This window comes from Coenobita brevimanus, chromosome 61 (assembly GCF_032717465.1).
Source record: "Coenobita brevimanus isolate Jiangsu-jjx chromosome 61, ASM3271746v2, whole genome shotgun sequence".
NCBI lineage: Eukaryota > Metazoa > Arthropoda > Malacostraca > Decapoda > Coenobitidae > Coenobita > Coenobita brevimanus.
This window is the reverse complement of record NC_137014.1, coordinates 18,917,734-18,940,828: the sequence shown is the minus strand read 5'-3', so window position 1 is coordinate 18,940,828 and position 23,095 is coordinate 18,917,734. Positions and strand designations below refer to the sequence as shown.

At 41.7% G+C, this 23,095-nt stretch overlaps 1 protein-coding gene across 1 annotated transcript; it reads left to right on the top strand.

Annotated features, from left to right (window-relative positions):
• Positions 1-16,633: 16,633 nt before the first annotated feature.
• Positions 16,634-19,022, top strand: LOC145403621 (uncharacterized). Its single transcript, XM_080275297.1, has 2 exons — positions 16,634-16,766; positions 18,328-19,022. Exons 1-2 carry the CDS (start codon positions 16,634-16,636, stop codon positions 19,020-19,022), a joined length of 828 nt encoding a protein of 275 aa, XP_080131423.1.
• The last annotated feature ends 4,073 nt before the right edge of the window (positions 19,023-23,095 follow it).

Here is a 23,095-nt window from a genome sequence, read left to right as displayed (position 1 = left end):
AACCATATAACCAAATTATGGCGCCTGGTGGTTTAGTGGGTAATTTAGGTGCTCCAATCGGATTGAGCCTGTGTAGGTTTATATCCAATGGGTGCTTGGGGTTTATTGCTCACGTAATGCCACTCAGGGATGAGTGAGGCTGGTCACTCTCATCTTAAATGTTAGGACCAACTTGCCTAGCCCCGGGTTCCTACACTTCTCATGGGGCGGCACAGGATTGGATGATGAATGGATGGATTTATTATTATTATTATTATTATTATTATTATTATTATATCGACAAGAACAATATAACTTACCACTAGTGTAGTGAGTTATAAGAGAGAGAGAGAGAGAGAGAGAGAGAGAGAGAGAGAGAGAGAGAGAGAGAGAGAGGGAGAGAGAGAGAGAGGTAAGAAATTGGTTGCCGCAAACTATCATAAGCGGTGACCGTGAAACAAGTTTCCAATTGCGACGGAAATTCTGGCCTCCATTTCGCTGACGACTTTAGCAGATGTGGCGTCCATCGCAGAACAGGCACAAAAAGACCATACCGTCTGACGCTGGCTCATTATACTCCTTTTCGTCTTTTCTTTTATTCCTCTTTCTCAAGAGTATTTTGGGGATATTCTTTTTTCCTTATTCTCGTATCGCTTCCTTCCTCTCTCTCATTTCGCTAGCTTCTCGTTTTTCCTGTCTTTTTTTTCCCGGCTCTTTGTCTTTTATATTCTTTTATTAGCCTTTTTGGAGAGTCCCATTGTGTGGTTTCTTACCCACGTCCCTAGACTTTGTGTACTCCTCCTCTGTCTTTTACTGATTTTTTCTAATTTATTCTGTTTTTGGTGTTACTTTTAATGGTGTCATTTGTATTTGATATTGTTGGTATTTGGAATCATTGGTATTGGTATCACGATATCACTGGAATACTGGTATCATAATAGTAGTTTAGCAGAGGCAGACAGGGAAGTAGGCAAGGCGGTAAGGTAGGAAAGTAGTTAGATAGTATTTAGATAGAGAGGCAGGTATGAAGGGAGGCAGATTGGTAGGGAGGCAGTGAAGTAGGTAAAGAAGATAGGGAGGTCAGCATGTAGGAATGGGAAGAACAAAAAAAAAAAAAAAAAGTAATTTAACCGCTTATATGCCAAAGGATTAAGTTGCATTAATACCTCCCGGTGAAATATAACATATTCTAACGAGCTGTTGCCAAACCTCAGAAAACTGTATAACAAAGAATCAGCCACACACGGCAAGAAACGATCATACAAGACTTCGTCTTCGGGAATTTAGCCTGGCAATACACAGCGAGTGTCTATGGCCAACTCCTCCAGTACGAAAAGTCCTACGTCGATTAAAATTTTCAAGTGATGGCGCAGTAAAAACAAAAGCTTTTAGTGAATGGTTTAACTCCTTCGTGTCAGGTTTTATATACTATAATAGAACTTGTCGAGGTGGAAAGGTTAGATATAACCTTCATTAACCTATTCTTAGCTAGAGGTCTTCCCGAAGTGGGGAAAAAAAAAATCTTTTGTGGCAACAAGACTGAAACTAATGTACAGTTGGCCGCACTCCCGCGTTCCCTGAACTTCACCCATAGTCAGATATGTGGCACCACTGTATTTGTTTGGATCTTTGGACACGTACAGTAGTCAGGGAAAGTTCCGCATTACCCACCTCTCGAGGCACTGGTGTGAGACAGGTGAATGTGAAGCAGCCACAAGATCTTAAGTGTCTGGTAACTGTGAATGTGAAGGAGGGGGAGGCGAGGGATTGGATACACAGGAGGGTTTGGTAATAGGTTAGGAATCACGTGTAAGTCGCAATGTATGACTTGGACGGTGTGTTTGAGTTACTTTAATATCGAAAGATGACAGTATGATGCTTGCATTTTATTTAAAGAATTACATAGATGTCTGTATAGTTAGTATTGTCAGGAAAGATACGGAAGTTTGCTGGGTTCGGACAGAGGTTTGAATGCTTTCATTCCCTCTTGACTTTAACATGAGACATTTCCCCAGGAGATACTCGTAACGATATAACAAAGATTTATATTTTGTGTCGACTCGAAAACAAAGCCACTATATTATCTCTCTCTCTCTCTCTCTCTCTCTCTCTCTCTCTCTCTCTCTCTCTCTTCTAGTAAATTTGTTTATTTATCGTCTGTCGTCCACTACAAACATCCGCCTGCGAACATTCCTAGTGTTATTCTGGTAATTATTAATCTCGAACAATCTCGAACTAGAGTCTAGGATAGTGTGCAATAATAATAAAAAAAAATCTATATGTGCAATTGACAGACTTTTCGTTTTCCTTTAGACAAAATGACATGGGAAGTCCTATTTATAAGATCAGTCTCTGTAACTATCACTCCTATCGAACATTACGAAACGAAGGCAAAGAAGCATACCCTTGACAGTAAACATGTATTACGGTATATATGCAGTAATGTAGACAGAGAACAATGTGATACCATACAAACAACATATCTCATTTGCACTTTGAGAATACGTCGGACTCATTATCATTAGCTATTGATACTGTGACGTGAGCAACTCTAAACCCTCCCACTCCCGGCCACCCTCCCTCCCACTCACAGTTACCAGACATGTGTGGTCTGACTGTTGCTTCGTGACTCTTCGTCGACCACCAATGCTCCGAACAGTGGGTAATGCGGAACTTTCCCTGACTGTACCTTAGCAGTATGAAGTACTGGGACCTCGTAATAGTGGCCTGGCACGGACAGTGAGTAACGGCATTTTCCTCTCAGCGTCTGTGCATTATGGAACCTATGTATAAATTGAATAGCGATAAGCATCATAATATAACTGGACCCTTTATCGTGTGTCTAGTTTGGTGAGGAGGAGGTATAGCTAGAGGTGGAGGGGAGGGAGAGGAGGGGGGAGAGGTTGGCTTTCCCACTCTGGGTAGCTTGGCAAAGAGCTTCGGGAAGAAGGTTCACCAGCAACTATTGTATGAATCTGGTTATATAAGAAACCAACAAATAAACCACCACAAATGTAAGAGTCACACATCACTATATTGGAATCAACTAAAAATGGAAAATAACCACGTAAACATATCCTGCTGTTTCAATACAAAATTCAGGTGGCGCACAGAAGGTCCCGACCAAGACGAATATACTGCCACAGCATAAGTTATATATAAAGTATTCCTGGTAGACATAACAGGGAGCAGCATTTTGGCACCATGCTAGCACCTATGAAGGTATTCTGCTAGGTATGCACACTGTGCAACTATGATGTAGGCCTACTAACGTGCTTATAAAACTACACAAGTTTTTATTTATGAACATGTCTACATTCCGCCTAATAACATTAGGAATAGTTGGTTTTCAATACTGTCATTTTCATTGTTATTGACTAAAATAGTGTAATTGTGGTGACGGGTCAAGCCAAGTGGCCTCATGAATCAGCCTCCACCTCCCTCGCACCAGCCGAACTCCACATCACATGATAAGCCTAACACTTAACAAACTGAGGTCTGCTGCGTTTTACGTATCCCTATGTCGCGTTCATAGCTGTATTCAGAGCCAAATAATACATACTAGTATATCATATAGCTCTCTATACAAAGGTGAAAGCATGCCGTGTGTGTGTGCCCCTAACCATGTGAATGTCTGTTGTCTCGCTCGTTTCCTGTAAAGTATTGGGTTCCAGCTTACGATTCAGCATACGACTCAGCAAGAAACAGGAGAGCCCGACCCTCCCCCGTCCATTCCCTCCCCTCCCCCACTAGCCACACATCCTCCCCATCAAACTAGACACGCGATACAGGGTCCAGTTATTTTCTAATGTTTATCGTTATTTAACTGATACATAGGTTTGACAATGCACAGATGCTGAGAGGAAAATTTTGTTACTGTCCGTACCAGGTCACTAATGCGAGGTCCCAGCTCTTCATACTGCTACGAGTCCAAAGATCCAAACAAATACAATGGTGCCACATCACTGACTATGGGTGAAGTTCAGGGAACTCGGGAGTGTGGCCAACTGTACAGTCTCCAGCAAAAATAAAGCGACCGGCTCGACCAGCAGTTTGGTATATGTGCCACCGCCGCACCCCCAGTTTCAACCCATAACCCCCCCCCCCTCCCTTTTCTCTTTCATTCGTCTACTCTCCACCCTCCCCACATCCAACGGCAAGAGAGTAAGGTCTACTCACATTGTCTCAGCCACTCTTCCATCATCCATCTCCCTTGGGAAATGATGGTTTTGTTATGATAACGAATAAAAACACATTACACAGTGTTTTACTCCATAGTACAGTTATTTATACGCCACGATCTGAATGCAGGGTGAAAATAGTTATATATTTGTATGACAGTGAGATATGTAATCATACAGTTTATCATTTTGACGATTGTATCCAGTCAGTATGTAACATTATACAGTCGGAAGCTATAAGTAGATGTTTGTAGTAGTCGATGTGGGGGGGGGGGGTAGCTGGCCGTCTCACGTTGTGGTGGGTCATGAGGAGAGGGAGATGGGCCCGAGGGTGACGGCTCTGCCGGGGTGGATAGTGTGTGTGTGTGTGTGTTTGTTTTCCACCAATGATCATAAACACGTCTTTATTATCACCATGAAGTGTGCATTACAATATTGTCCATTGCGCTATATAATAGTGATATTTATAGTGTAATGACATGGCAAATAAGCATTTAATGATCAGTACACAGTAAGACCTTATTTTCTAAATGTTATTCAATCAGATATGCAGTGCAATAGTGGATTATAATACATTACTTTGAACGCAGCCTTAAACTCTGCAGGGTAAGTCAGGCTAAAACACCAGATCTCTAGTAAAACATTCGATATTGTCACTAACCATATGTTATTGTAGAGCAACTGGAACAGGGAGATAGCAAAGATGGTGGGTATTCCTACTTGGTGTTGACAGGGTTACCTTATCACTCCCCCAGTTACCCACATTTCATTATCATATAAATCCAATGTCTGACCCCATTGTTTCATTTCGTTTTAAAATGCGTTCTTAAATATACCAGTAGGCAGTTAGTCTTCCTTATTAAATATTTACGTAACGAAAACCGTTTGTCCATTTGAACATTCTTCCCTCTCTGAGGCAATTGACATTTTGTCTGACGATAGTTAACGGGAAAAACCATGGCCACACAGAGGTAGAGGAAAGTAGTAACAGACATGGGACAAAAGTTGAAGAGCAATAATTGCTACGGCTACGTCTATTACGTTTCTATAAGTAACACTGATCAGTGTGAACTGTAACTCGTCAAACCTTTGTTGAAAACGTTCTCGTTGAAAATGAATAAACTGAATTATCTGTTGTGTGGCATGATAATGTTGATTAGCGTAAGCTGCAATCGAGACAAGATTGTTTGGTTGCTATGCAGATCATCCATTCGGCCAATTTAGTTATTGGTTACCTTTTTTCGAAATACGTCGTGTTATAAGCGTGTGAATCACAAATTACACCATATTGCAGTTATAATTATATAAGGCAAGGTTATATTCTGATTTTATCAGGTGGTGGCGGGTCACTTGCTGAAGTGGCGATAAGTGGCTGAGGCAAGGAGTGGAGTGGGGTTGGTTGTATGCAGCGTCGGAATAACCATGCTGTGGCCTGGTAGGCAATGCAGACTGTTGGCCTGCAACATATAGATTTTTTTTTTTTTTTTTTTTTTTTTTTCCAGTGAAATTTTGGCATGACATATAATGGCCTTTTTTGATGGTCTGAAGGGTAATGACACTTATTTGGACGCCCAAAGCGTATATTTATTCTGCTCTGGAAGTCTGGATGGCCTGTGACAGGCCGTGGCCTGGTAGGCAGTTGCCCATTTTGCCTATAAGTGGTAATCCGTCCCTGGTTGTATGGTGTGCGCGGGGTCAGCACACCACGCGTCTCATTCTAGTGTTGGCTGTCCTGTGTATGAAATTGACCTTGAAACTTACACTACCGTCAGCAGCAATGAATGGCGTCTTAATATTGACTGACCTTTGGTAATGCCAGCAACCACGTCACGGCCTCGGCTTGGCCAGCTTAGGCGGTTTAACCACCAGACAAGCTGTCATCCAGTCCCTGTTGCCCAACGTTATCCGATAACATGTATTAAGACATCAGTAACCAAGATATTACTGATCATGTGTTTTATCAGCTACACTTTGCTATTATCACACATGGGGTATTAGAAGTAACCAATGGTAATGACCCATAACAAAGTTTGTAAAGAAACAGTGATTACGTCGAGTAAGGGAACGAGCACACCACCGACCACTGCAAATGCCTACTTAAAGCTTCCGACTGTTTTATGTTACACACTGACCGAATACAACCATCAAAATGATAAATTGTATGATTACAGACCTCACTATCATACGAATATATTACTATTTTCACCTTGCATTTAGATCGTTGTGTATAAATAACTATACTATGGAGTGAAACACTATGTATTTTTTTTTTTTTTTATCATAACAAAACAACTAATTCCCAGGATGACGGAAGAGTGGTTGAGACTGTAAGCAGACCTTACTCTCTTGCCTTTGGATATGGGGAGGGTGGAGGGTAGACGAATGAATGAGAACGAGGGAGGGAGGGGGGGGGGGTTGAAACTGGTGGTGCGGCGGTGCCACATATACCAACCTGGTCGTCAAGCCGGTCGCTCTGTTTTTGCTGGAGACTGTACATCTCTGAACTAACAATACAACATCGGACTGAAGAGGATAAGCAGAGGTACTGCCTGCTCAGCACAAGACGACACTGTTTATAATATTGTTCCTGCAGCATTAAGTCATCTTAACAGATCAACACAGTAATGGAGTAATAGTCTCGGCTCGCGACTCTGAGTTTGTTATTATCGTGCCCTGGCAACCTACCATTCAAAAGTGCGTCTGATTTCGTGTATAATACGAGACGCATGTGATTCGTGTACTGTTCGTGTATAGTAATATTCGCGTATAATATTTTCGTGCATAATAATATGATTCGTGTATAATATGATACGAAATCGGACGCACTTTGAATAGTGGATTCCCAGGGTACGATAATGACACCCTCAGAGTCGTGCGCCGCGATTATAGTGCTGAACGTTTCTGACTCCCTCACGTCGAAGTCTTACCTCAGTTGACAAAAGTCGTACGTAGACTGCAAGATTTATGAAGTCACTGAATTGCAATGAAAGAAAGAGAAGGCGTCTAGTTAATACCTATCGACTGCATTCGGATCATTGAGGCAATTAAATTTTGCTGTACCAGTTTTCCCCGAGAACACCCAGTATTCGATGTTACATCCAGAGCCCTAGTTGTCCTACTGCATGAATGAGGACAGACTGTTCAAGAGTCTGACCGGCCTGAGAGTCAAACTCAGATCCACTGTTAATTTACTCAATTACTCATACTGTTCATCAGTTAGTTGGCTAACATGAGAAACCAATGCAGTTGCCCCAAATATTTCTAAAGCTTTTGACATTTGGGCACCGTTCCCTGTTATCTAAAGTTCCTTCTTATGTCCCATCATCTTTTGTCCCACTGATCTCATATCCCATCAACAGAAAGATAAGAGTAAGGGTAAATGATGTATATTTCAATTTCCACTCAACCTCCATCGAAGTAAAACAAGAATCAATCCTGGCTCCAACCCTTTTCCTCATTCATATTACTGATCTCTTGTCTGCCACCCATAATCCTATTCACTCATATGCAGATGACTCAACGCTTCACAGTTGCTTTACATTTAACTACCCCTTCACAAAGACTGATATCTTGACTCCAAACTCAACATAATCTCCATAAATCTGGACTTATCTGTGATCACTGAATTGGGACAGAATTACATTGTCTCATATAATGCTAGGAAAACCAAATATATCCAGTTTTCTAAAAGACAGGTATTGCCCGATTGCTATATTGCCTGCAGTGCAACCAATAATTCCTATCTCTAAAAGTGTTGAAATTCTTGTCATTTCGCTTAACAGTACCCTCAGTTGGACGTCTCACGTTAGGTCACTTGCTAAAACCGTCTCAAAGACACTTGGATTATTGTACTGATTCCGTAATTTCTTCACTGTCGAACACTTAGCTAAAATTTACGAGAGTAATGTGCGCTCTCAGCTCGAATATTGTTCACTCTTGTGGGTGAACGAGGAGAGGCAACTGGACAAAATTCAGAACAAAGGTAAAAGAATAATTAATAACCCAGCAATTACAGATGAATTACCTCTCCTACAAGTAAGAAGGGATGTTGCCTTCCTTATATTATTTTAGATACTTTCAAGCCAAATGCTTAGACGAAGTTTCATCCATTGTACCACCTCTCCACGCCTTGCACCGTGCCACACGAGCATCTGATAGTGCTCATGACTTGATTGTCACACTGCCATATTGCAGAACTTTTGCCTATCAAAATTTCCATTTTCCTCTACATTGTTAACATTCTTAGTATCATCATAATTTGCGATGAAATGTATGAATAGTGTGTGAAAATAAATTTTACATTATGTCAAATGCTTGTTGAAAAATGTTATGCTCCGATCTAGTTGCAAACAAGGTAAATATTTAGCAATTTCTCAGACGCTGTGGAAAGATGGACGGTTTTCGATTAAGTACTTTTCTTACATGTGGCAAAATGGAACCGATACATTATTCGACAAGTACTTGATGGTATGTTTAAGCTAAATCATACGATAGTTATCTAATTTAAACACAATTAGTGCTTATACTATAAAGACTAACAGCGTCAATATTTTCAACTTCCTTGTAGGTCAGAACTCGCAAGTGGCCAATTTCACCCATCCCCACAACTTCAGCACCAGTCTCATTAATAAGAAAACGTGGTTTATGGACTTATTCTTGCTAACTGTAGACAAATTTATTAAGCCTTAAGGGGACCCCTTGATGTGAATTGGTAAAGGAATGCTGTATTAGTTTGAAAAGTCTATACAGAGGTGACTAAGACTGTGTTGAGATAGCAAAGATAAAGTAAAAATCACCCCCACTTTCTAACTAATCTCCTCGCGCATTTCGAAGTCTCTTTTAAATGGAATCATCTGTAGAAAGAAATTTAACTCATTTATCTTGATAACTTCTTACTCATTGTTTTTCAGATTATCTACTGACGGTTTTATTCAGCTTAGGACAAACATTTCGAACTGGAGAAATTAGATACAGCCTTAATAAAGCGCTTAAAAAAAAAAAAAAAAAAAGGCCGTTCGTAAACTGAACACAGCCGTCAGGGAACAGCAAGAGTTGGCTATAACAGGACCTGACCATAATTGAAGAAGTAAAAAGGAAAGAGTCATTAGACTGAATGGGATTTAATTACACACACACACACACACACACACACACACACACACACACACACACACACACACACACATACATATGCCATTCATCTCGCACCACCCATCATCTCTCTTGCACAGAAATAATCCTGGCCATGTTACTTCCACATTCTCCACTGTTCTCTATTAGGATATAAATTTTCACATCCAGGGAGCCTCACGGGAAATAACCGGAACCAGACATTTATGATTTCTTTCTAGACTGCGTATGAGAATACAAAACAATGAAGGCAAGGTGGTGATGCACGGCTTAGGACAAAATGAAAGTTACACTTGTTGTGATGCAGGCTATGTTTTGTGTAGGATAGTGGGGACAGTATATCAGAAAGGCAGATATAGTATATGAAATCTAGATATTTGATATACTGTTAGGATTAATTAAATAGGACGCATGGAGCTTGAACCATTGGTTTGAAAGACGTTGTATCATATTCACTGCAGTTTTTAGATGACTGTATGCAGAAAGAAACTCTGCAGAATGAAAGTTACATTGACGAGGATGCATGGAATTTTGTGAAAGACATTGCTGCGAAGTTTTATGTTGAGCTGCCTGTTTGTGCTTAAGGCAGTGAAGGATATGGATGGCATAGCCAGACTGAAAGGAAACTGAAAGAAAAACTATAAGACAAGACTACCCATCACCCGTGAGCCAGGTAGACTGTATTGCTATTGTCAGATGAAAACTTGACTATTGTGTATCCATCCTGGATGACTCCCAGTGATAGTTGAGTGACATGTGAACTCAAGTTGTGGCTCTTAATAACTTTGATTAATACCTTTTCCTTCTACAATCAATACTTTTTGAGATATTAGTTTTCGACACAGACAGACACACACACATATACATTTCGTACTGAAATAATGACTACCAACTTCGTCTACCTGTGACTCATCACAACTTTTATTAATATCTTTTCGTTCTACAGTCAATAATTTCTGATATTTGAGTTTTCGACACAGACAGACAGAGACAGATATATTTCGTACACAAATAATGACCATCGACTTCAATACAAATTACAGTAATTATAGGGACGACACGTGATTCGCGGCCCAACCGTGCGGCTGTGCTATTGCTCCCACGGAGGGCCCTGGGACTTTGCTCGAATCTCGACCACTTGCAGTTACACGGGTTCGGTTTCAGTCATCTCGCAACTGCATCAGAATGACTGAAATGTATTGGGAGTCTGTTTACACAGCCGAATGTGCAAAATATCACCCGTGCCAGCGTTGCTAAGCTGAAGACTTGTATTGAAATTTCAAGTGTCGTAGCTGTGAGTAGAGGGTGACCAATTTTCAGCCATTACTGTCCCCCCTTTCTGCCTGGCAGGAGTTGATTCAGTTACACACAACTGTCTCAAAAACTATGCAGCTGCTTGCAATAGTTTTTGCACTATTGCACGCCTATTTGTATATTGATGCTAATTATATACATTTTGTTGACAATAACTTGATTTTGTGTGATATTTGATTGTTCAAAGGAGCGTCATTGCTCGAAACTGACGAACAGTTGCTTCGACGTACGATAACCCCAGCTCTGGACATTCCGTATAATGTAAAGCCACAGGGGATTACCATTATGTGTCAAAACACCACTTTAGAAAATTCCAATAGGCATGAAATTGAAATGGGCTCATCTGTGACCCAATTGCAACCATTCTGCCAAGTTTCATTGCAGTCCTTATTTTTCAGTTTTGGCTGCACACACACGCGCACACACACACGCGCACACACACACGCGCACACACACGGTCAGATTATAGTATATTGGACAGTTGTATGTAAGGCATGAAAGACAAAGATTAGAGTTATATATCTTATCTTCATTGTCTGTTTAGGTTGTAAGAGTTTTAGACAATGCGGAGGTGATGACACACAACACTATGCTGAGGACCAATTGAATATGATTATTTGGTAGAATGCAGGCTAAATTCAGTGCAGGATTGTGACGGACTGTGTTGCAAATGGACAGGCATAAAGAGTTTTATGTACAGTTGTGTGGAAGCTAGTGAAGAATGTATTGCCTGAGACAGAGTGGGGAATGTGGAGAGAGAAGTACGCAGGATGGAAGAAAATTAGACTGGGATAATTAATAGTAAGATAACAGTGAGGGAATGGCAAGATCGAGAGAGTGAAAGAGACGGAGAGAAAGTTCAGGGACAGGAGAATGTTGAGAAAAAAACTCAATTTAGGGAGAGGAGGAAGCCAGAGAAAAGGTAGATGAAGAAGGAGAATAGGAAAAAGAGGGAGGAAGAAGAAAGGATGGGGAAAGGACAGTGGTGGAGAGAAATGAGGAAGGAGAAATGGCAGAGAGGGGAAAGGTAAAAGGAGTGAGAGGACGAGAGGATACGACAGTGGAAGGAGAGAAAGGATGACGATGATTATGGAAACAGGTTGGGGACGAGAATGGTGGAGGTAATTCTTAAGGAAAGTTAGAATGGAGGGAGATGTGGACAAGAGAGTGGAGGAGTGATGTGTGTGTGTGTGTGTGTGTGTGTGTGTGTGTGTGTGTGTGTGTGTGTGAGAGAGAGAGAGATAGAGAGAGAAAATGTCTGTCTGCAATAGTGTTCATTTCTTCTGTTTATGTATGCATGGCCTGTTTTTCTCTTCGAAAATGTTTTGACCCCTGTTTGTTTGTTTGTTTGTCTATTAGCAGAATTACTCAAAAACTGAAAGAGATATTTGGACCAAATTTGGTAGGTAGATAGCCCATGTCCCACGGAACAATCTATTAATTTTTTGGACCAATCCGGATAGTATATAGATTCTGGATCCGGAAAAAATTTCTTTGTGAAACCCTGCTCAGTGTGAGAAAATGTAACACATTATGAAGAGTGGGTTGGAAATAACGTTGCCCTTGTCGGAGAGATGCGTTCGACTGAGTGCCCCTTTAGTTTGCACCATTTGTTCGAGGACATATTCAATTTAAAGTGATGTTAAGATCTCAAAAATGTGGAAGTTCAGATAAGGTGGAGAGTTGGGACGCGTTTTTTTGATGTAAGGAAAAAGGAACCAAAGGCCTGCAGCCTGCAAATTTTTCCTTCCCTCCCCCCCCCAGAAAAAAAGAACAGAGCCAAATTCAGGAGCCATTCATTTCGAGATGCCTGGACACTCTGCATTTGAAAGACTGGAGATCATAGGCAGTAGGAAATACAGACAAAGGGAGACAGTTCCACAGCTGACCTGTTGCATACATGAAGGACTGGGAGCAACGGTTAACTCTTGCAATAGAGAGTTGGAAACAAAAGGGATGAAAGTTTTTTGCTAGACGGATGCCACATGCGTGCCTTACTGGTGGAGGGATGCAACCAGTCAGTTCAGAGGAGCTGAGACCATCGAAGTAGCGATACGAAAGAGATAAAGATGCAACAGTGCGGCGAAAAGACAGAGATTGAGGGAAGGCAGGAGGAGAAGGAAAGTTAATGAGACGAAAAGCTTTGAGTTCACCTTGTTGAGAAGGGCTGTACGTGGGGAGCCCCCCCCACACGTGAGAACTGTACTCACCCCAGGGGCGAATAAAACCCTTGTAGTAAGTCAACAACTGTGCAAGGGTAAAGAAGGCATGGAGTCGGCTTAGCACGCCTAATCTCCTGGAAGCACACTTTACATGAGAGGTAATATAACCTTTCCAAGATAAATCCTGAGAGAATGAAACCCCAAGTATGTTTAAAGATGATGCAGGATTGAGATGTACATTATATTGCTAAGAATTAGAAAGTCTCCTATGGAAGATTTTGCATGGTTGATAAATGTAAGAACTGAGTATTTGATGCACTGAAAACAGCAAGATTACTTTCATGCCAATCAGAGATATGAGCCAAGTCAGACACTAAGTGTGCCATAGCCTCATCCTCTGTTTGTTGAAGTAACTGCTGTGATGGATGTTGTGGGAAGCGAATGGAAAGGTGAACGGTGGACTCATCAGAGTATGAGTGGCTAGGGTTAGAGCTACAGCTTAGAAGGCTATTGATGAATAAAAGCAAGAGAGCTGGTGATAGGACAGAGCCCTGAGGAACACCACAATTGATGGCTCTAGAAGAATGGTGGCAGTCTTCAACATCAGCTATAGAACGACCAGAAAGGAAGCTAGAGATGAAGGCACAGATAGAAGCACTAAAACCGTAAGAGGGCAGTATGGAAATTACAGATTTATGCAAGGCTCGATCGAAGGCCTTTCAACTGTCAAATGCAATGGCATATCTTTCACCATAGTCCCCAAAGGAGGATGACCAAAAGTCTGAAAAGTAGGTGAAAAGATCGCCACCAGAACGTCCCTGGTGGAACCCATGCTGACGATCAGAAAGAAGTTTGTGATAGAAAAGGTGCTTTAAAATTATTTTGTTAAGAAAAGACTATAAAATTTTTGAAGCACAGGTTGTTAAAACAGTTGGGCGATAATTAAAGGGATGGGAATGGTCACCCTTCTTTGGGACAGGCTGAATGAGAGCAAACTTCCAGCAAGAAAAAAAAGATACAAGTTGATAGACAAACGAGAGAGTGTAGCTAGGCAGAGTGTAAGTACAGAAGCGCAGTTCTCGAGAACAACGAGAAGAACCACATCTGGCCCCTATTCCTTGTTAGTTTTGAGGCCATTGATAGCAGAAAATACATCAGTTGAGGAAATCTTAATGTCGTCTGTGAGGAAGTGAGAGGGGGAAGTGATGGAGAAACAGTACTAGAATAATCTCAGGTGGAATTTGGGAAGGAAGTCTATGCAAAGAGTTCTGTTTTATCAGCAAAAGAAATAGCTACAGAGCCAATTGCATAGAAAAGGGGAGGAAAGGTTGTTGAAGGAAAGTTGTTAGAAAAATTTCTGGCAAGGTGCCAGAAGGGGCGGGAAGAATTTTAGTTGGAGAGTTCAGAGTATTTAGTTTGAATGAAATTATTTTCTAGCAGAGTGAAGACCAGGCTTAGCACAATTCCGGGCAGAAGCATAGAGATGAGATTCAAGGGTGGATTGGTTCCAGTACCTTCTGTAGGCCTTCTCCTTGTTGTGGACAGCATTAGAACAGGTGTGATTAAACCAAGTTTTTTTTTTTTTTTTTTTTTTTTTTTTTTTTTTGCATTAGCTATAGGATATGAGAAAGGAATGTATGCTTCGTTGCCTGAGAAAATAGTTTCCAAATTATGCAAGGCATACTCGGATGGCTTTCTACTGTGGGAGCAATAATAATTCCAGGGAAAATAAAAATAGTGCTGCTTGAGGGCCTCCCAATCAACAGCTCCGAAATGACACAACTGTCGCTCCTTGGGAGGGTCCAGATTCCTTACTGAAGCGATAGAACAGGTTAAAGCTATAAGGTTGTGTTCTGAGGAGCTCAACAGAGAGGAAAGATTAACAGGGTAACCAGAAGGATTAGTTGTTAGAAAAAAGTCAGGTATGTTGGAACTCTCTCCAAGGTGGTCAGGGATACGGGTAGGGTCCTGTACAAGCTGCTCAATGTAATTAGGGATAGAAAGGATGTAGGCTTGTTCACCAGGTGGATCAGTGAAAGGAAAGAAAACCCAAAATTGGTGGTGAACACAGAAATCTCCTAGAATGGAGAATTCAGAGAAAGGACAAATTGATAAGATGTGTTCCATCTTGGAAGCAGGATAGTCAAAGAATTTTTCATAGTCAGCAGAATTGGTGATAGGTAAACAGCACAGATATATTTAGCCAGAGAATGGAAGGAAAGCCGAAGCCAGTGAATAGAGAATTCAAAAGATTCAAGTATAGGAACACGAGTGCAAGATATGTTGTTGCGGACACCAGCCACCTTTGGTTTTGAAATGGGTATAGAGAAAGTAGTTGGATACACAGAAGGGTTTGCCATCAGTCTTCTCACACAGTTAAGTCTCAGTGAGGAAGAGAAATTGTGGTGTAGAGGAGGAGTGGTGGTGCTCAACAGAAAGTCAGAGGAAAGGCTGCGAATGTTGCAGAAATAAAGTGAGTCAAAAACTGGCTCCAGACATCTCGCTTGGTCGTCGCCGGGAGAGGGGAGGGTGGTGGGGACTTTGATGCCACCCTCCCCCCCACCACCACCCCTGGGGACTCCGAGTCTTGGTGATTGGATGCCATTTTTAGTAAAATTTTTCAGTAGAAACTGTAGTGTGTAATGTGCATACAGTTTGGTGTTGAGAGTTGGAGGAACTTGTGTTGGAGCATGCTGGCCTATTTTCTGTGTTACTGAGACAATGAAAATGTTAAGCAAAAGGGTATGGTCAGAAGCTAGTTCCAAGGGCTGATGAAACGAGAGCTCCAGCTCTCCCTGTCGTCAGCTTTCCATCCACCTTTGGAGTGAAGAGAGTTGGCTAGTGTAGAGGGTATGGAGTCCAGCATTGATTTTCTTTCTTACGTTAATTTGCAATAAGAAATCCAGAATTCCTGCAAAACTGAAATTTGATAATAAAATACGGAATTTCTTTCCTTTACATAAGAGAAATATTGCTGGTATCAACAAATAGGTTGAAGTAAGAAACAAAAATTATTATAGGTTGTCAGTGGCCATTTTTTACGTCACAGGAAGCCACATCCACACATGACTCAGTTCCTGCCATCAGCACGCGTGCCACACCGCATGCATAATATATTCGCATGTGTTCTACAGTTATTCTGATTCTGTGGTATTTCTCAGTGGTTTGGCGTTCTATCGGCAATTTGTGCTAAAACTTTGAAATATTATACTTCTTTGAGTGACAAGTTATGTCCCTGGTGTTTGAAACAAATGAGATGGATGAGTCAAACCTTTTTCTTCCTGAGGTAAGTTAAGTAGTACTGTTATTTGGCGTGGTACCTTATTTCCATATGAATTTAATATCTCGTAAGAAAATTCAGTATAATACTAAATCTTGCTGTATTCAAGAATTTTAACACTCCAGCTTTCACGTTACAATATATATTTATTTTTTTTTGACCAAATGAAGGATGATTCAAATACAGAAGGATAGATATTACAACATTGTAATTGTAGCTTCACGTCGATATTGTGTTGTTATTATTATGTTGGTTTGTTATCATACAACGATTCCTTTATATTATTATTAAATAATCCAGTGGAGTCCATTTTATTAGATTTTTCCTATATATCGATGATTCAGCTCAGCTTAACTAAGACTCCTAAGGCTGCGTTCACACCAAGCGATTCGATTCGATTCATTTCATGGAGAATCATATCGATTCATGATTCGTCTTGATGCGACATGTTAATTCCTATAGGAACTGTTCACACCAAGCGAATCAATTCAATTCAAATCATGGCGATTCAAGGCGATTCAGAATCACTGATGCGCGAGGGTCCATTTTTCCATCAGTCACTGCGATTCAGTGGAGGAGTGAGCACCATGCTACCGGACGTCCTGATAAATTTAGTGAGAGAGCGACGTGCTATTTATGATGCTAGTGATCCTAAGCATCGGGACAGGGATGCCATAGCGGCTTTATGGAAGGATATTGCTGCAGAAATTAAATGCACAGGTGAGTTAAGTTTTTAATCAATACAGATTGTTTCTATTCAGTACAAAAGATATAGCCGCATTTGGCAACTCACGTATATTTCAAATGCGAGAGATAACCTCAGTAACGGTCAGGCGCCAGGCTGTCTGGGTGTCTTATGTGGAAAAAGGTATTTTCCCTGTACGCCTTTGATACCGTTCATTGACACTATGCCAAGTCGCATACATGTTGTTTCAAGAGTAACATGTAAGTATTATGACAATGCTAAAAATAACATAATAAACAGAATTTGTGTTATAATGTCCTTCATAATCATATTCCCCGTAGGAGTAAAGGCGATACTATTATGGCAATGCTAATAATAACATAATAAAGCAGTATGACCTTAGCTGTTGCGCCGCCAAATAAAATAAAATCAACTAACAAAAATTCGTTCATATACTACATGCAAAATAAAAAGTACAATAGATGTGATGTGATATCATTTGTGTGCTGGCTATAACTAAGTAGCCTGTCAGTGGATCATTCTGTCCTGCCACTCGACAGCTCCACCTGGTGAGACAAAGTATTCTCTCAGAGTGTCGCGAACTGACATGGCTTCTGCTGTAGGCCTTGTACTTCTTGTTGGTGACAGAGTGTTCATGCTTTGATGGTGGTTATTAGTTTCATCATTATCTTCATGAAATCTTATGTTGTCGTCATGATGAAGAAAATTATGAAGCACACAGATACTTTTAACTATTGCTTCAGATACCTCAACGCTTGTCTCCATTGTTGTTTTAAGTACACCAAACTTCTGAGCTAACATACCAAAAGCACATTCTACAGTTCTCCTAGCTCTGCTCAACCTATAGTTGAATACCTTCCTTGAGTAGTCTAGGTCCTTTCGAGGGTAAGGCCTCATTAGACTGGGCTTTAAAGGAAAAGCGGCGTCTCCAATGAGATAGAAGGGTACTGTGATTTCAGTATCTGGAATGTTACTAGGCTGTGGAACACCTAAATGTCCAGAGAAAAATGCCCTACCCATGTTTGAGTAACTAAAAACTGTACTATCACTGTTTCGCCCATATGCCCCTACATCAACCAGGGTAAAGCAGCACTTGGCATCAGCAACAGCCAGTAGTACAATAGAGTGATACCCTTTGTAATTGTGGAAAAGTGAGCCTGCAGAAAGTGGGCATTTCAGCCGACAATGCTTGCCGTCGACACTTCCAATACAGTTTGGAACGTTGCATTTCTCGAAAAACGTTCTAGCTATCTCTCTCCAGTGGTGATCATCAGGGACTGCCATGTACTGCGGCTGCAGTATTTCCCATATAGCATTGCTTGTTTCTTTGACAGTCTCATGCACTGTAGATTTCCCTGTGCGAAACTGGAACCCAAGGGAAGCAAAGGATTCTCCGGTAGCAACGTGTCTGGAAATAAGGTTAAAAAAAATATTAACTACCTATGTTTTGGAGAGAGAGAGAGAGAGAGAGAGAGAGAGAGAGAGAGAGAGAGAGAAGGTCATACAGGGACGAATAAGTCAGATGAAATCCTGTGTAATTAGCCTTTTATTGTTATTATTATTTTCTTTCCACAGAAACTGAATGCAAGGAAAAGTGGCACCAGTTAAGGAGGAATTTCATGAGAGAAAAGATGAGGATTAGTATCAAATCATCTGGATCAGGTAACACCAAAACAAAGAAGTGGGTATTCTATGACTCTATGGAATTTCTCATCCCCTATGTAACGCCACGAACAACATCTTCTAATGTACCAACACCTCTTGATGGGGACCAAAGTTTTGAAGAACCGGTAGATGTTTCCCCTGACGATTCATCAACTTTTGTTGTCCCGGATGCACCTGATAATGCAGGTTTTCAAGAAACAACAAGCAATGTAGACGTCTGTGAAGGGGGAAATAGACCTGCTATCAACCGGCCTACTTCTACACCAAAGAAACCCTTCGCTACCAAAAAACCTCGCTGCGACTCTGCAAGTGAAGTCGATATGCAGATCGTGGGGGAGTTGAGGAAGCTTCGGGAGCATGCAGCAATCAAGAATAACAACGACTCTGATCCAGATCGTCAGTTCTTGTTAAGCCTTCTCCCTCTGATGAAGCAACTGTCGCCAGCTGACAGTATTGACATCAAAATAGAAATACATGAAGCCTTTCGAAGGAAGCTCTTCCATCGCACCAACACCCACTACGGTTACTGGACGGAGCAACACACAACTCATACACCACTACCATCTCCTGCTAGTGATAATAATTCTGAGTACTCTTATCTCTGAGAGCTAGCCCTAAAAAGTGGAACAATGATTTTGGTGCATTCACAACGATAAACATATTATGTCTATTTTTTTACTCTATTCAGTCATAAATGAAGGATGTCTATTTTTTTACTGTATTCACAGCCATAAATAAAGGATGTCTATTTCCTTAATATATTCACAACCAGAAACAAAGAATTTATACTTATTTTTACTCTATGCACAACCAGAAATAAAAGATATGTTTTCTTAATGTATTCTGTATTCATAACCAGAAATAAAAGATGTCTTTTATACTGCATGAAACACTACTTCTCCCAACTTTCAGACTTTTTAACAGTTCACTTCTTACCTAAGGTAAATGGCAATCCTTTCTTCAACTCCAACTGCACGTCGGTAATTAGTATTCTGTTTTCTTATGTTGGGTGCAGTCAACTCCACTAGCATTTTAAACTGTTCAGTGGTCATCCTAAAATAATCATAAAACTTGTCTGAATTGTTTATCAAATCTGGGAACAAGTGTCCGAAACTCCCAAAATCAGGTCTTTTTGCATTAATTTCATGCACCCATATTCTTCTTGGACGCCTACGCCTACGCCGCCTCAGCCACAGCAACACCTCTATTTCAGCAAGAGCGTCTACGTCCATCCTCGTTCAAGTCAGCCTTTGCACTACTCCCTGTTGATTCTGACAGTTTGATTCTGTCGGTATGAACGGCGCTGATTCAAAATGAATCGAATCAATTGATTCTCCGCTTGGTGTGAACGCAGCCTAAGTCTGTGTATATTAGTTTTAGTCTTCACTAACTGCATCACTGCCAGGTACTATCCTGTGTTATTATCGTCTCGAGGAAGCAAGAATTAAAAAAAAAAAATGTTTTCATCAGAGGGCACTTGGTTATTCGCACAACTTAACACTGTCATGGTTGCATGAAGTTTGATGAGCTTTGATTGTGAGGAATGAATGAATCACCTTGGTTTCGAGTAAAAAAAAAAAAAAGAAAAAGAAAAGAGTCACAAGTCTGATTGCCATTAACCAAGACAAAGAAGTTAGAATCTTTGCCACATCAGGGCAAACGTGTTATAACACGTCGGCGTAGTAAAGGATTTAAGAAGTTGTGCACCGGAAAGGCTGAATTATGGATTTTAGGCAGATTTCAGAGAGGGGGAAGATTATGGAGTAGATGGAAGGTGACAGAAGGGAAGAAGGTCAAATGAAAGGAGATTGACGGTGGGTGGGTAGGAAAATAGAAGTGGGATGGATAGAATGCGGAGGGGGAATGTGCTGAATGAGAGAGAGAGAGAGAGAGAGAGAGAGAGAGAGAGAGAGAACAGTGGAGGGAGGGAAATTGATTTGATTTGATTAATTTATTATGCCCTAAGGCAACAAATCTTGTGCAGTGCCATGCGGCCATGTGTGAGGTGAGTAAAGGGCAGCTCGTGCCACGCAGGACACGCTGTCTAGCTATAACAAACACCCACCAAAGTGTGGATGACGCATGAGAATAACATCTAGGTTATCATTTTCCAGCAAGTGTTTACAAGTGTCCACTAATGTAAGTCTGTGTGGTATTAAATCAGAGACAAGTGGACATTGCAGGCAATAATTGTCAAGGGTGTTGGCATTTGGTGCATCACACAGCTTACAGGAGAAATGAGGTGCGTTGCCCGCCCTGGCCACCTGCCACACAGGACGGTAGCCCAGTCTGAGGTGGGCACACACCACGTTATGTTGATGAACCATAAGATCACTGCGACGATATCTATGGGGAAGAGAGAGAAAGTGGTCGTAATGTTGGATGGATGCGCTATGAGCCCTCTCAGCATTTCTGCGGTGGGGAATAGGGGAGCGGGCTGCTCTGTGTATTATCTGCTTGTAGCAAATGGGGGAGGCATTAGTAGCATCCACAACGGGCAGATCCAGTCCACAGGCAGTCCTTGCAAGGAGGTCAGCAATGTTGTAGTGTTGTTGGCTGTGAGACCAATATGAGAAGGAATCCACAGAAAGTGCACCACCAGCGAACGATTGCGGGCAGTGGCCAATTGATAGAGTATCTGTGTAATGAGGTGTTGATATGCAGGCCTGGGAGAGGGGAGTTGCATGGAGGGCTGGCTGTGAGTCACAGATGATCAAGCCGCTGTTGTTCGTCCGTATTAATAAAGTAACTGCATCCAGGAGTCCAGTAGTTCACAATATGTAGAGCTGGATGAGGTTGTCAGTCGACGGCCCAAACAGCCCCCTTGAAGTGGTCCAGACTTGGGGAAAAAACAGCACAGCCAGCACTGCCATCCTCCTGCAGTGAGTGCTCACTCTAGATATGGTGGGCCAAAGAGAGGGAAGATGACAGCCTGGCGATGGTCTCCAAAGCTAGCTGTTTCTGAAGCTGAGGCAGGTCAATCTTGGAGCCGGAGTGTATGAGATAGCAGGCACAGGGGTCTGCCAATGTGGAACACCATAGTCCACCTCCTCAGCAAGCACCGATACGTTGATGTTTAGCCGTCGGACGTTTGAACTAACAGTATTAACTAGTGTACGGCCACCACTGCGAACCAGAGGTCTTGGTGCAGTGGGATCAAGGGAAGTCCAAATGATGTGAGAGTAGTGGGGAGATAGGTGAATAATGCAGGCACATAACCCTGAAGTATGTAACCACAGAGTATATTCTCTCAACAAGTGGTGAAGGTTGAGTTCAAGTTGCATGTTGACAATTCTGGTTGAGCCAGGGCAGCCCAGGATGAGTCTCATTACTGCATTTTGGAACTTCTGAAGAGGTTGTAAGGCTGTTCTGGAAAGGTGATAAAGAGCAAGGGAGAGATAATCAACAACTGATCGAATAAATGCTATGTATATGGTTCGTGCTACAGGAATAGACACCCTGGCAGCATAGTTAGTGAGCCACATGAGAGGTTTTAGGTGCCACTGTAGCAAGGTCAGCAGTCCTGAACAATCGGATGCACACATTGTCTTGCAGGAATGGAAGGAGAAATCCGTACAGGCACCTCCAGATATAGGTATATACTGTGTGCACAGAGGGATAACACAATCCCCAACAGAGAATACAGGTAGTGTTCTTGCTGGACGGGAAGTGAAGATTCTACTCTTTTCTGCAGAGATAATGAGTCTGCATTTGGAAGCCGACTCGTGAAACAAGTGAAGGAAACATTGCAGATCTGCAGGTTAATTCGAATGAATGCAGATGTCATCAGCGTAGCAAGTACTTGTAGTTCCAGGGATGTCAGGAAGGAGGGTGAGTAGATGATGTATGAGGATATTAACCCTTTAACCGTGGGGCGTCACTTTCGTGACGCTTGGGCGCAATGTATCATACCGTGGGGCGTCACTTTTGTGATTCTGTGTCATTTTGAATTCTCTCGGGCTTACAAGTGGTGGCTTGTATCATCTATCAGTACTGCCAATGTCCAACAATAGTCAGCACTCCTAATCTCATCTGTACTCCCATCCATTGTTGACAGTTTAGCCATTTTTCCCCGTTCTTGACTCCCCTCCCTACCTCCTCTCCATTACCCTCGCCTCTCGCCTGCCCAGCCGGGCTGCGCTAAGCAAATCTTCCCCGAAATTTTCCACTGATTTCATCCATTGAAATAAGCCCTATTCCCTATTCTTATACAAAATAATATATAAAAAAAAATAAGATAAGTGGTAGCGCCATACACTTGGAATAGGCTAATTATCACCTGACAACACCTCACGTGCACTTGTTCGCTAATTTCCCCTGGTAATTTCCCCTTGAAATATGCCGTATAATATATTCTCGTAATAAAAATGTATATAAGAAAGGAAGGGAGAAGCCTAAGTGATATTTACATTCACCTGGAACTACCTATTTTTTTATGTATTGTTGACATTTCCTACCAGTCATTTCATAGAATGTAAATTACCAGTTGTCACCCTATTCACATTGTCAACCCTTGCCTGCCCATATATGCCGCGTCATTCAGTTCCTTGTCCTCAGAGGTGAAATCATCTCGCACTCACACCCCGCCATTTCTGCCGCTTCTGTGCCCATTGCAAAGGGCCCTGTGACCTCAACCCCTAGAAAAACTCGTGTGGGAAGCAGGAAAGGACTTAGTGAC

Coding starts and splice junctions, on each gene's coding strand:
- LOC145403621 (XM_080275297.1), top strand. CDS start 16,634: ATGCTACCGGACGTCCTGATAAATTTAGTGAGAGAGCGACGTGCTATT. Junction 16,767..18,327: donor TGCAGAAATTAAATGCACAG/GTGAGTTAAGTT, acceptor TTCTTTCCACAG/AAACTGAATGCAAGGAAAAG.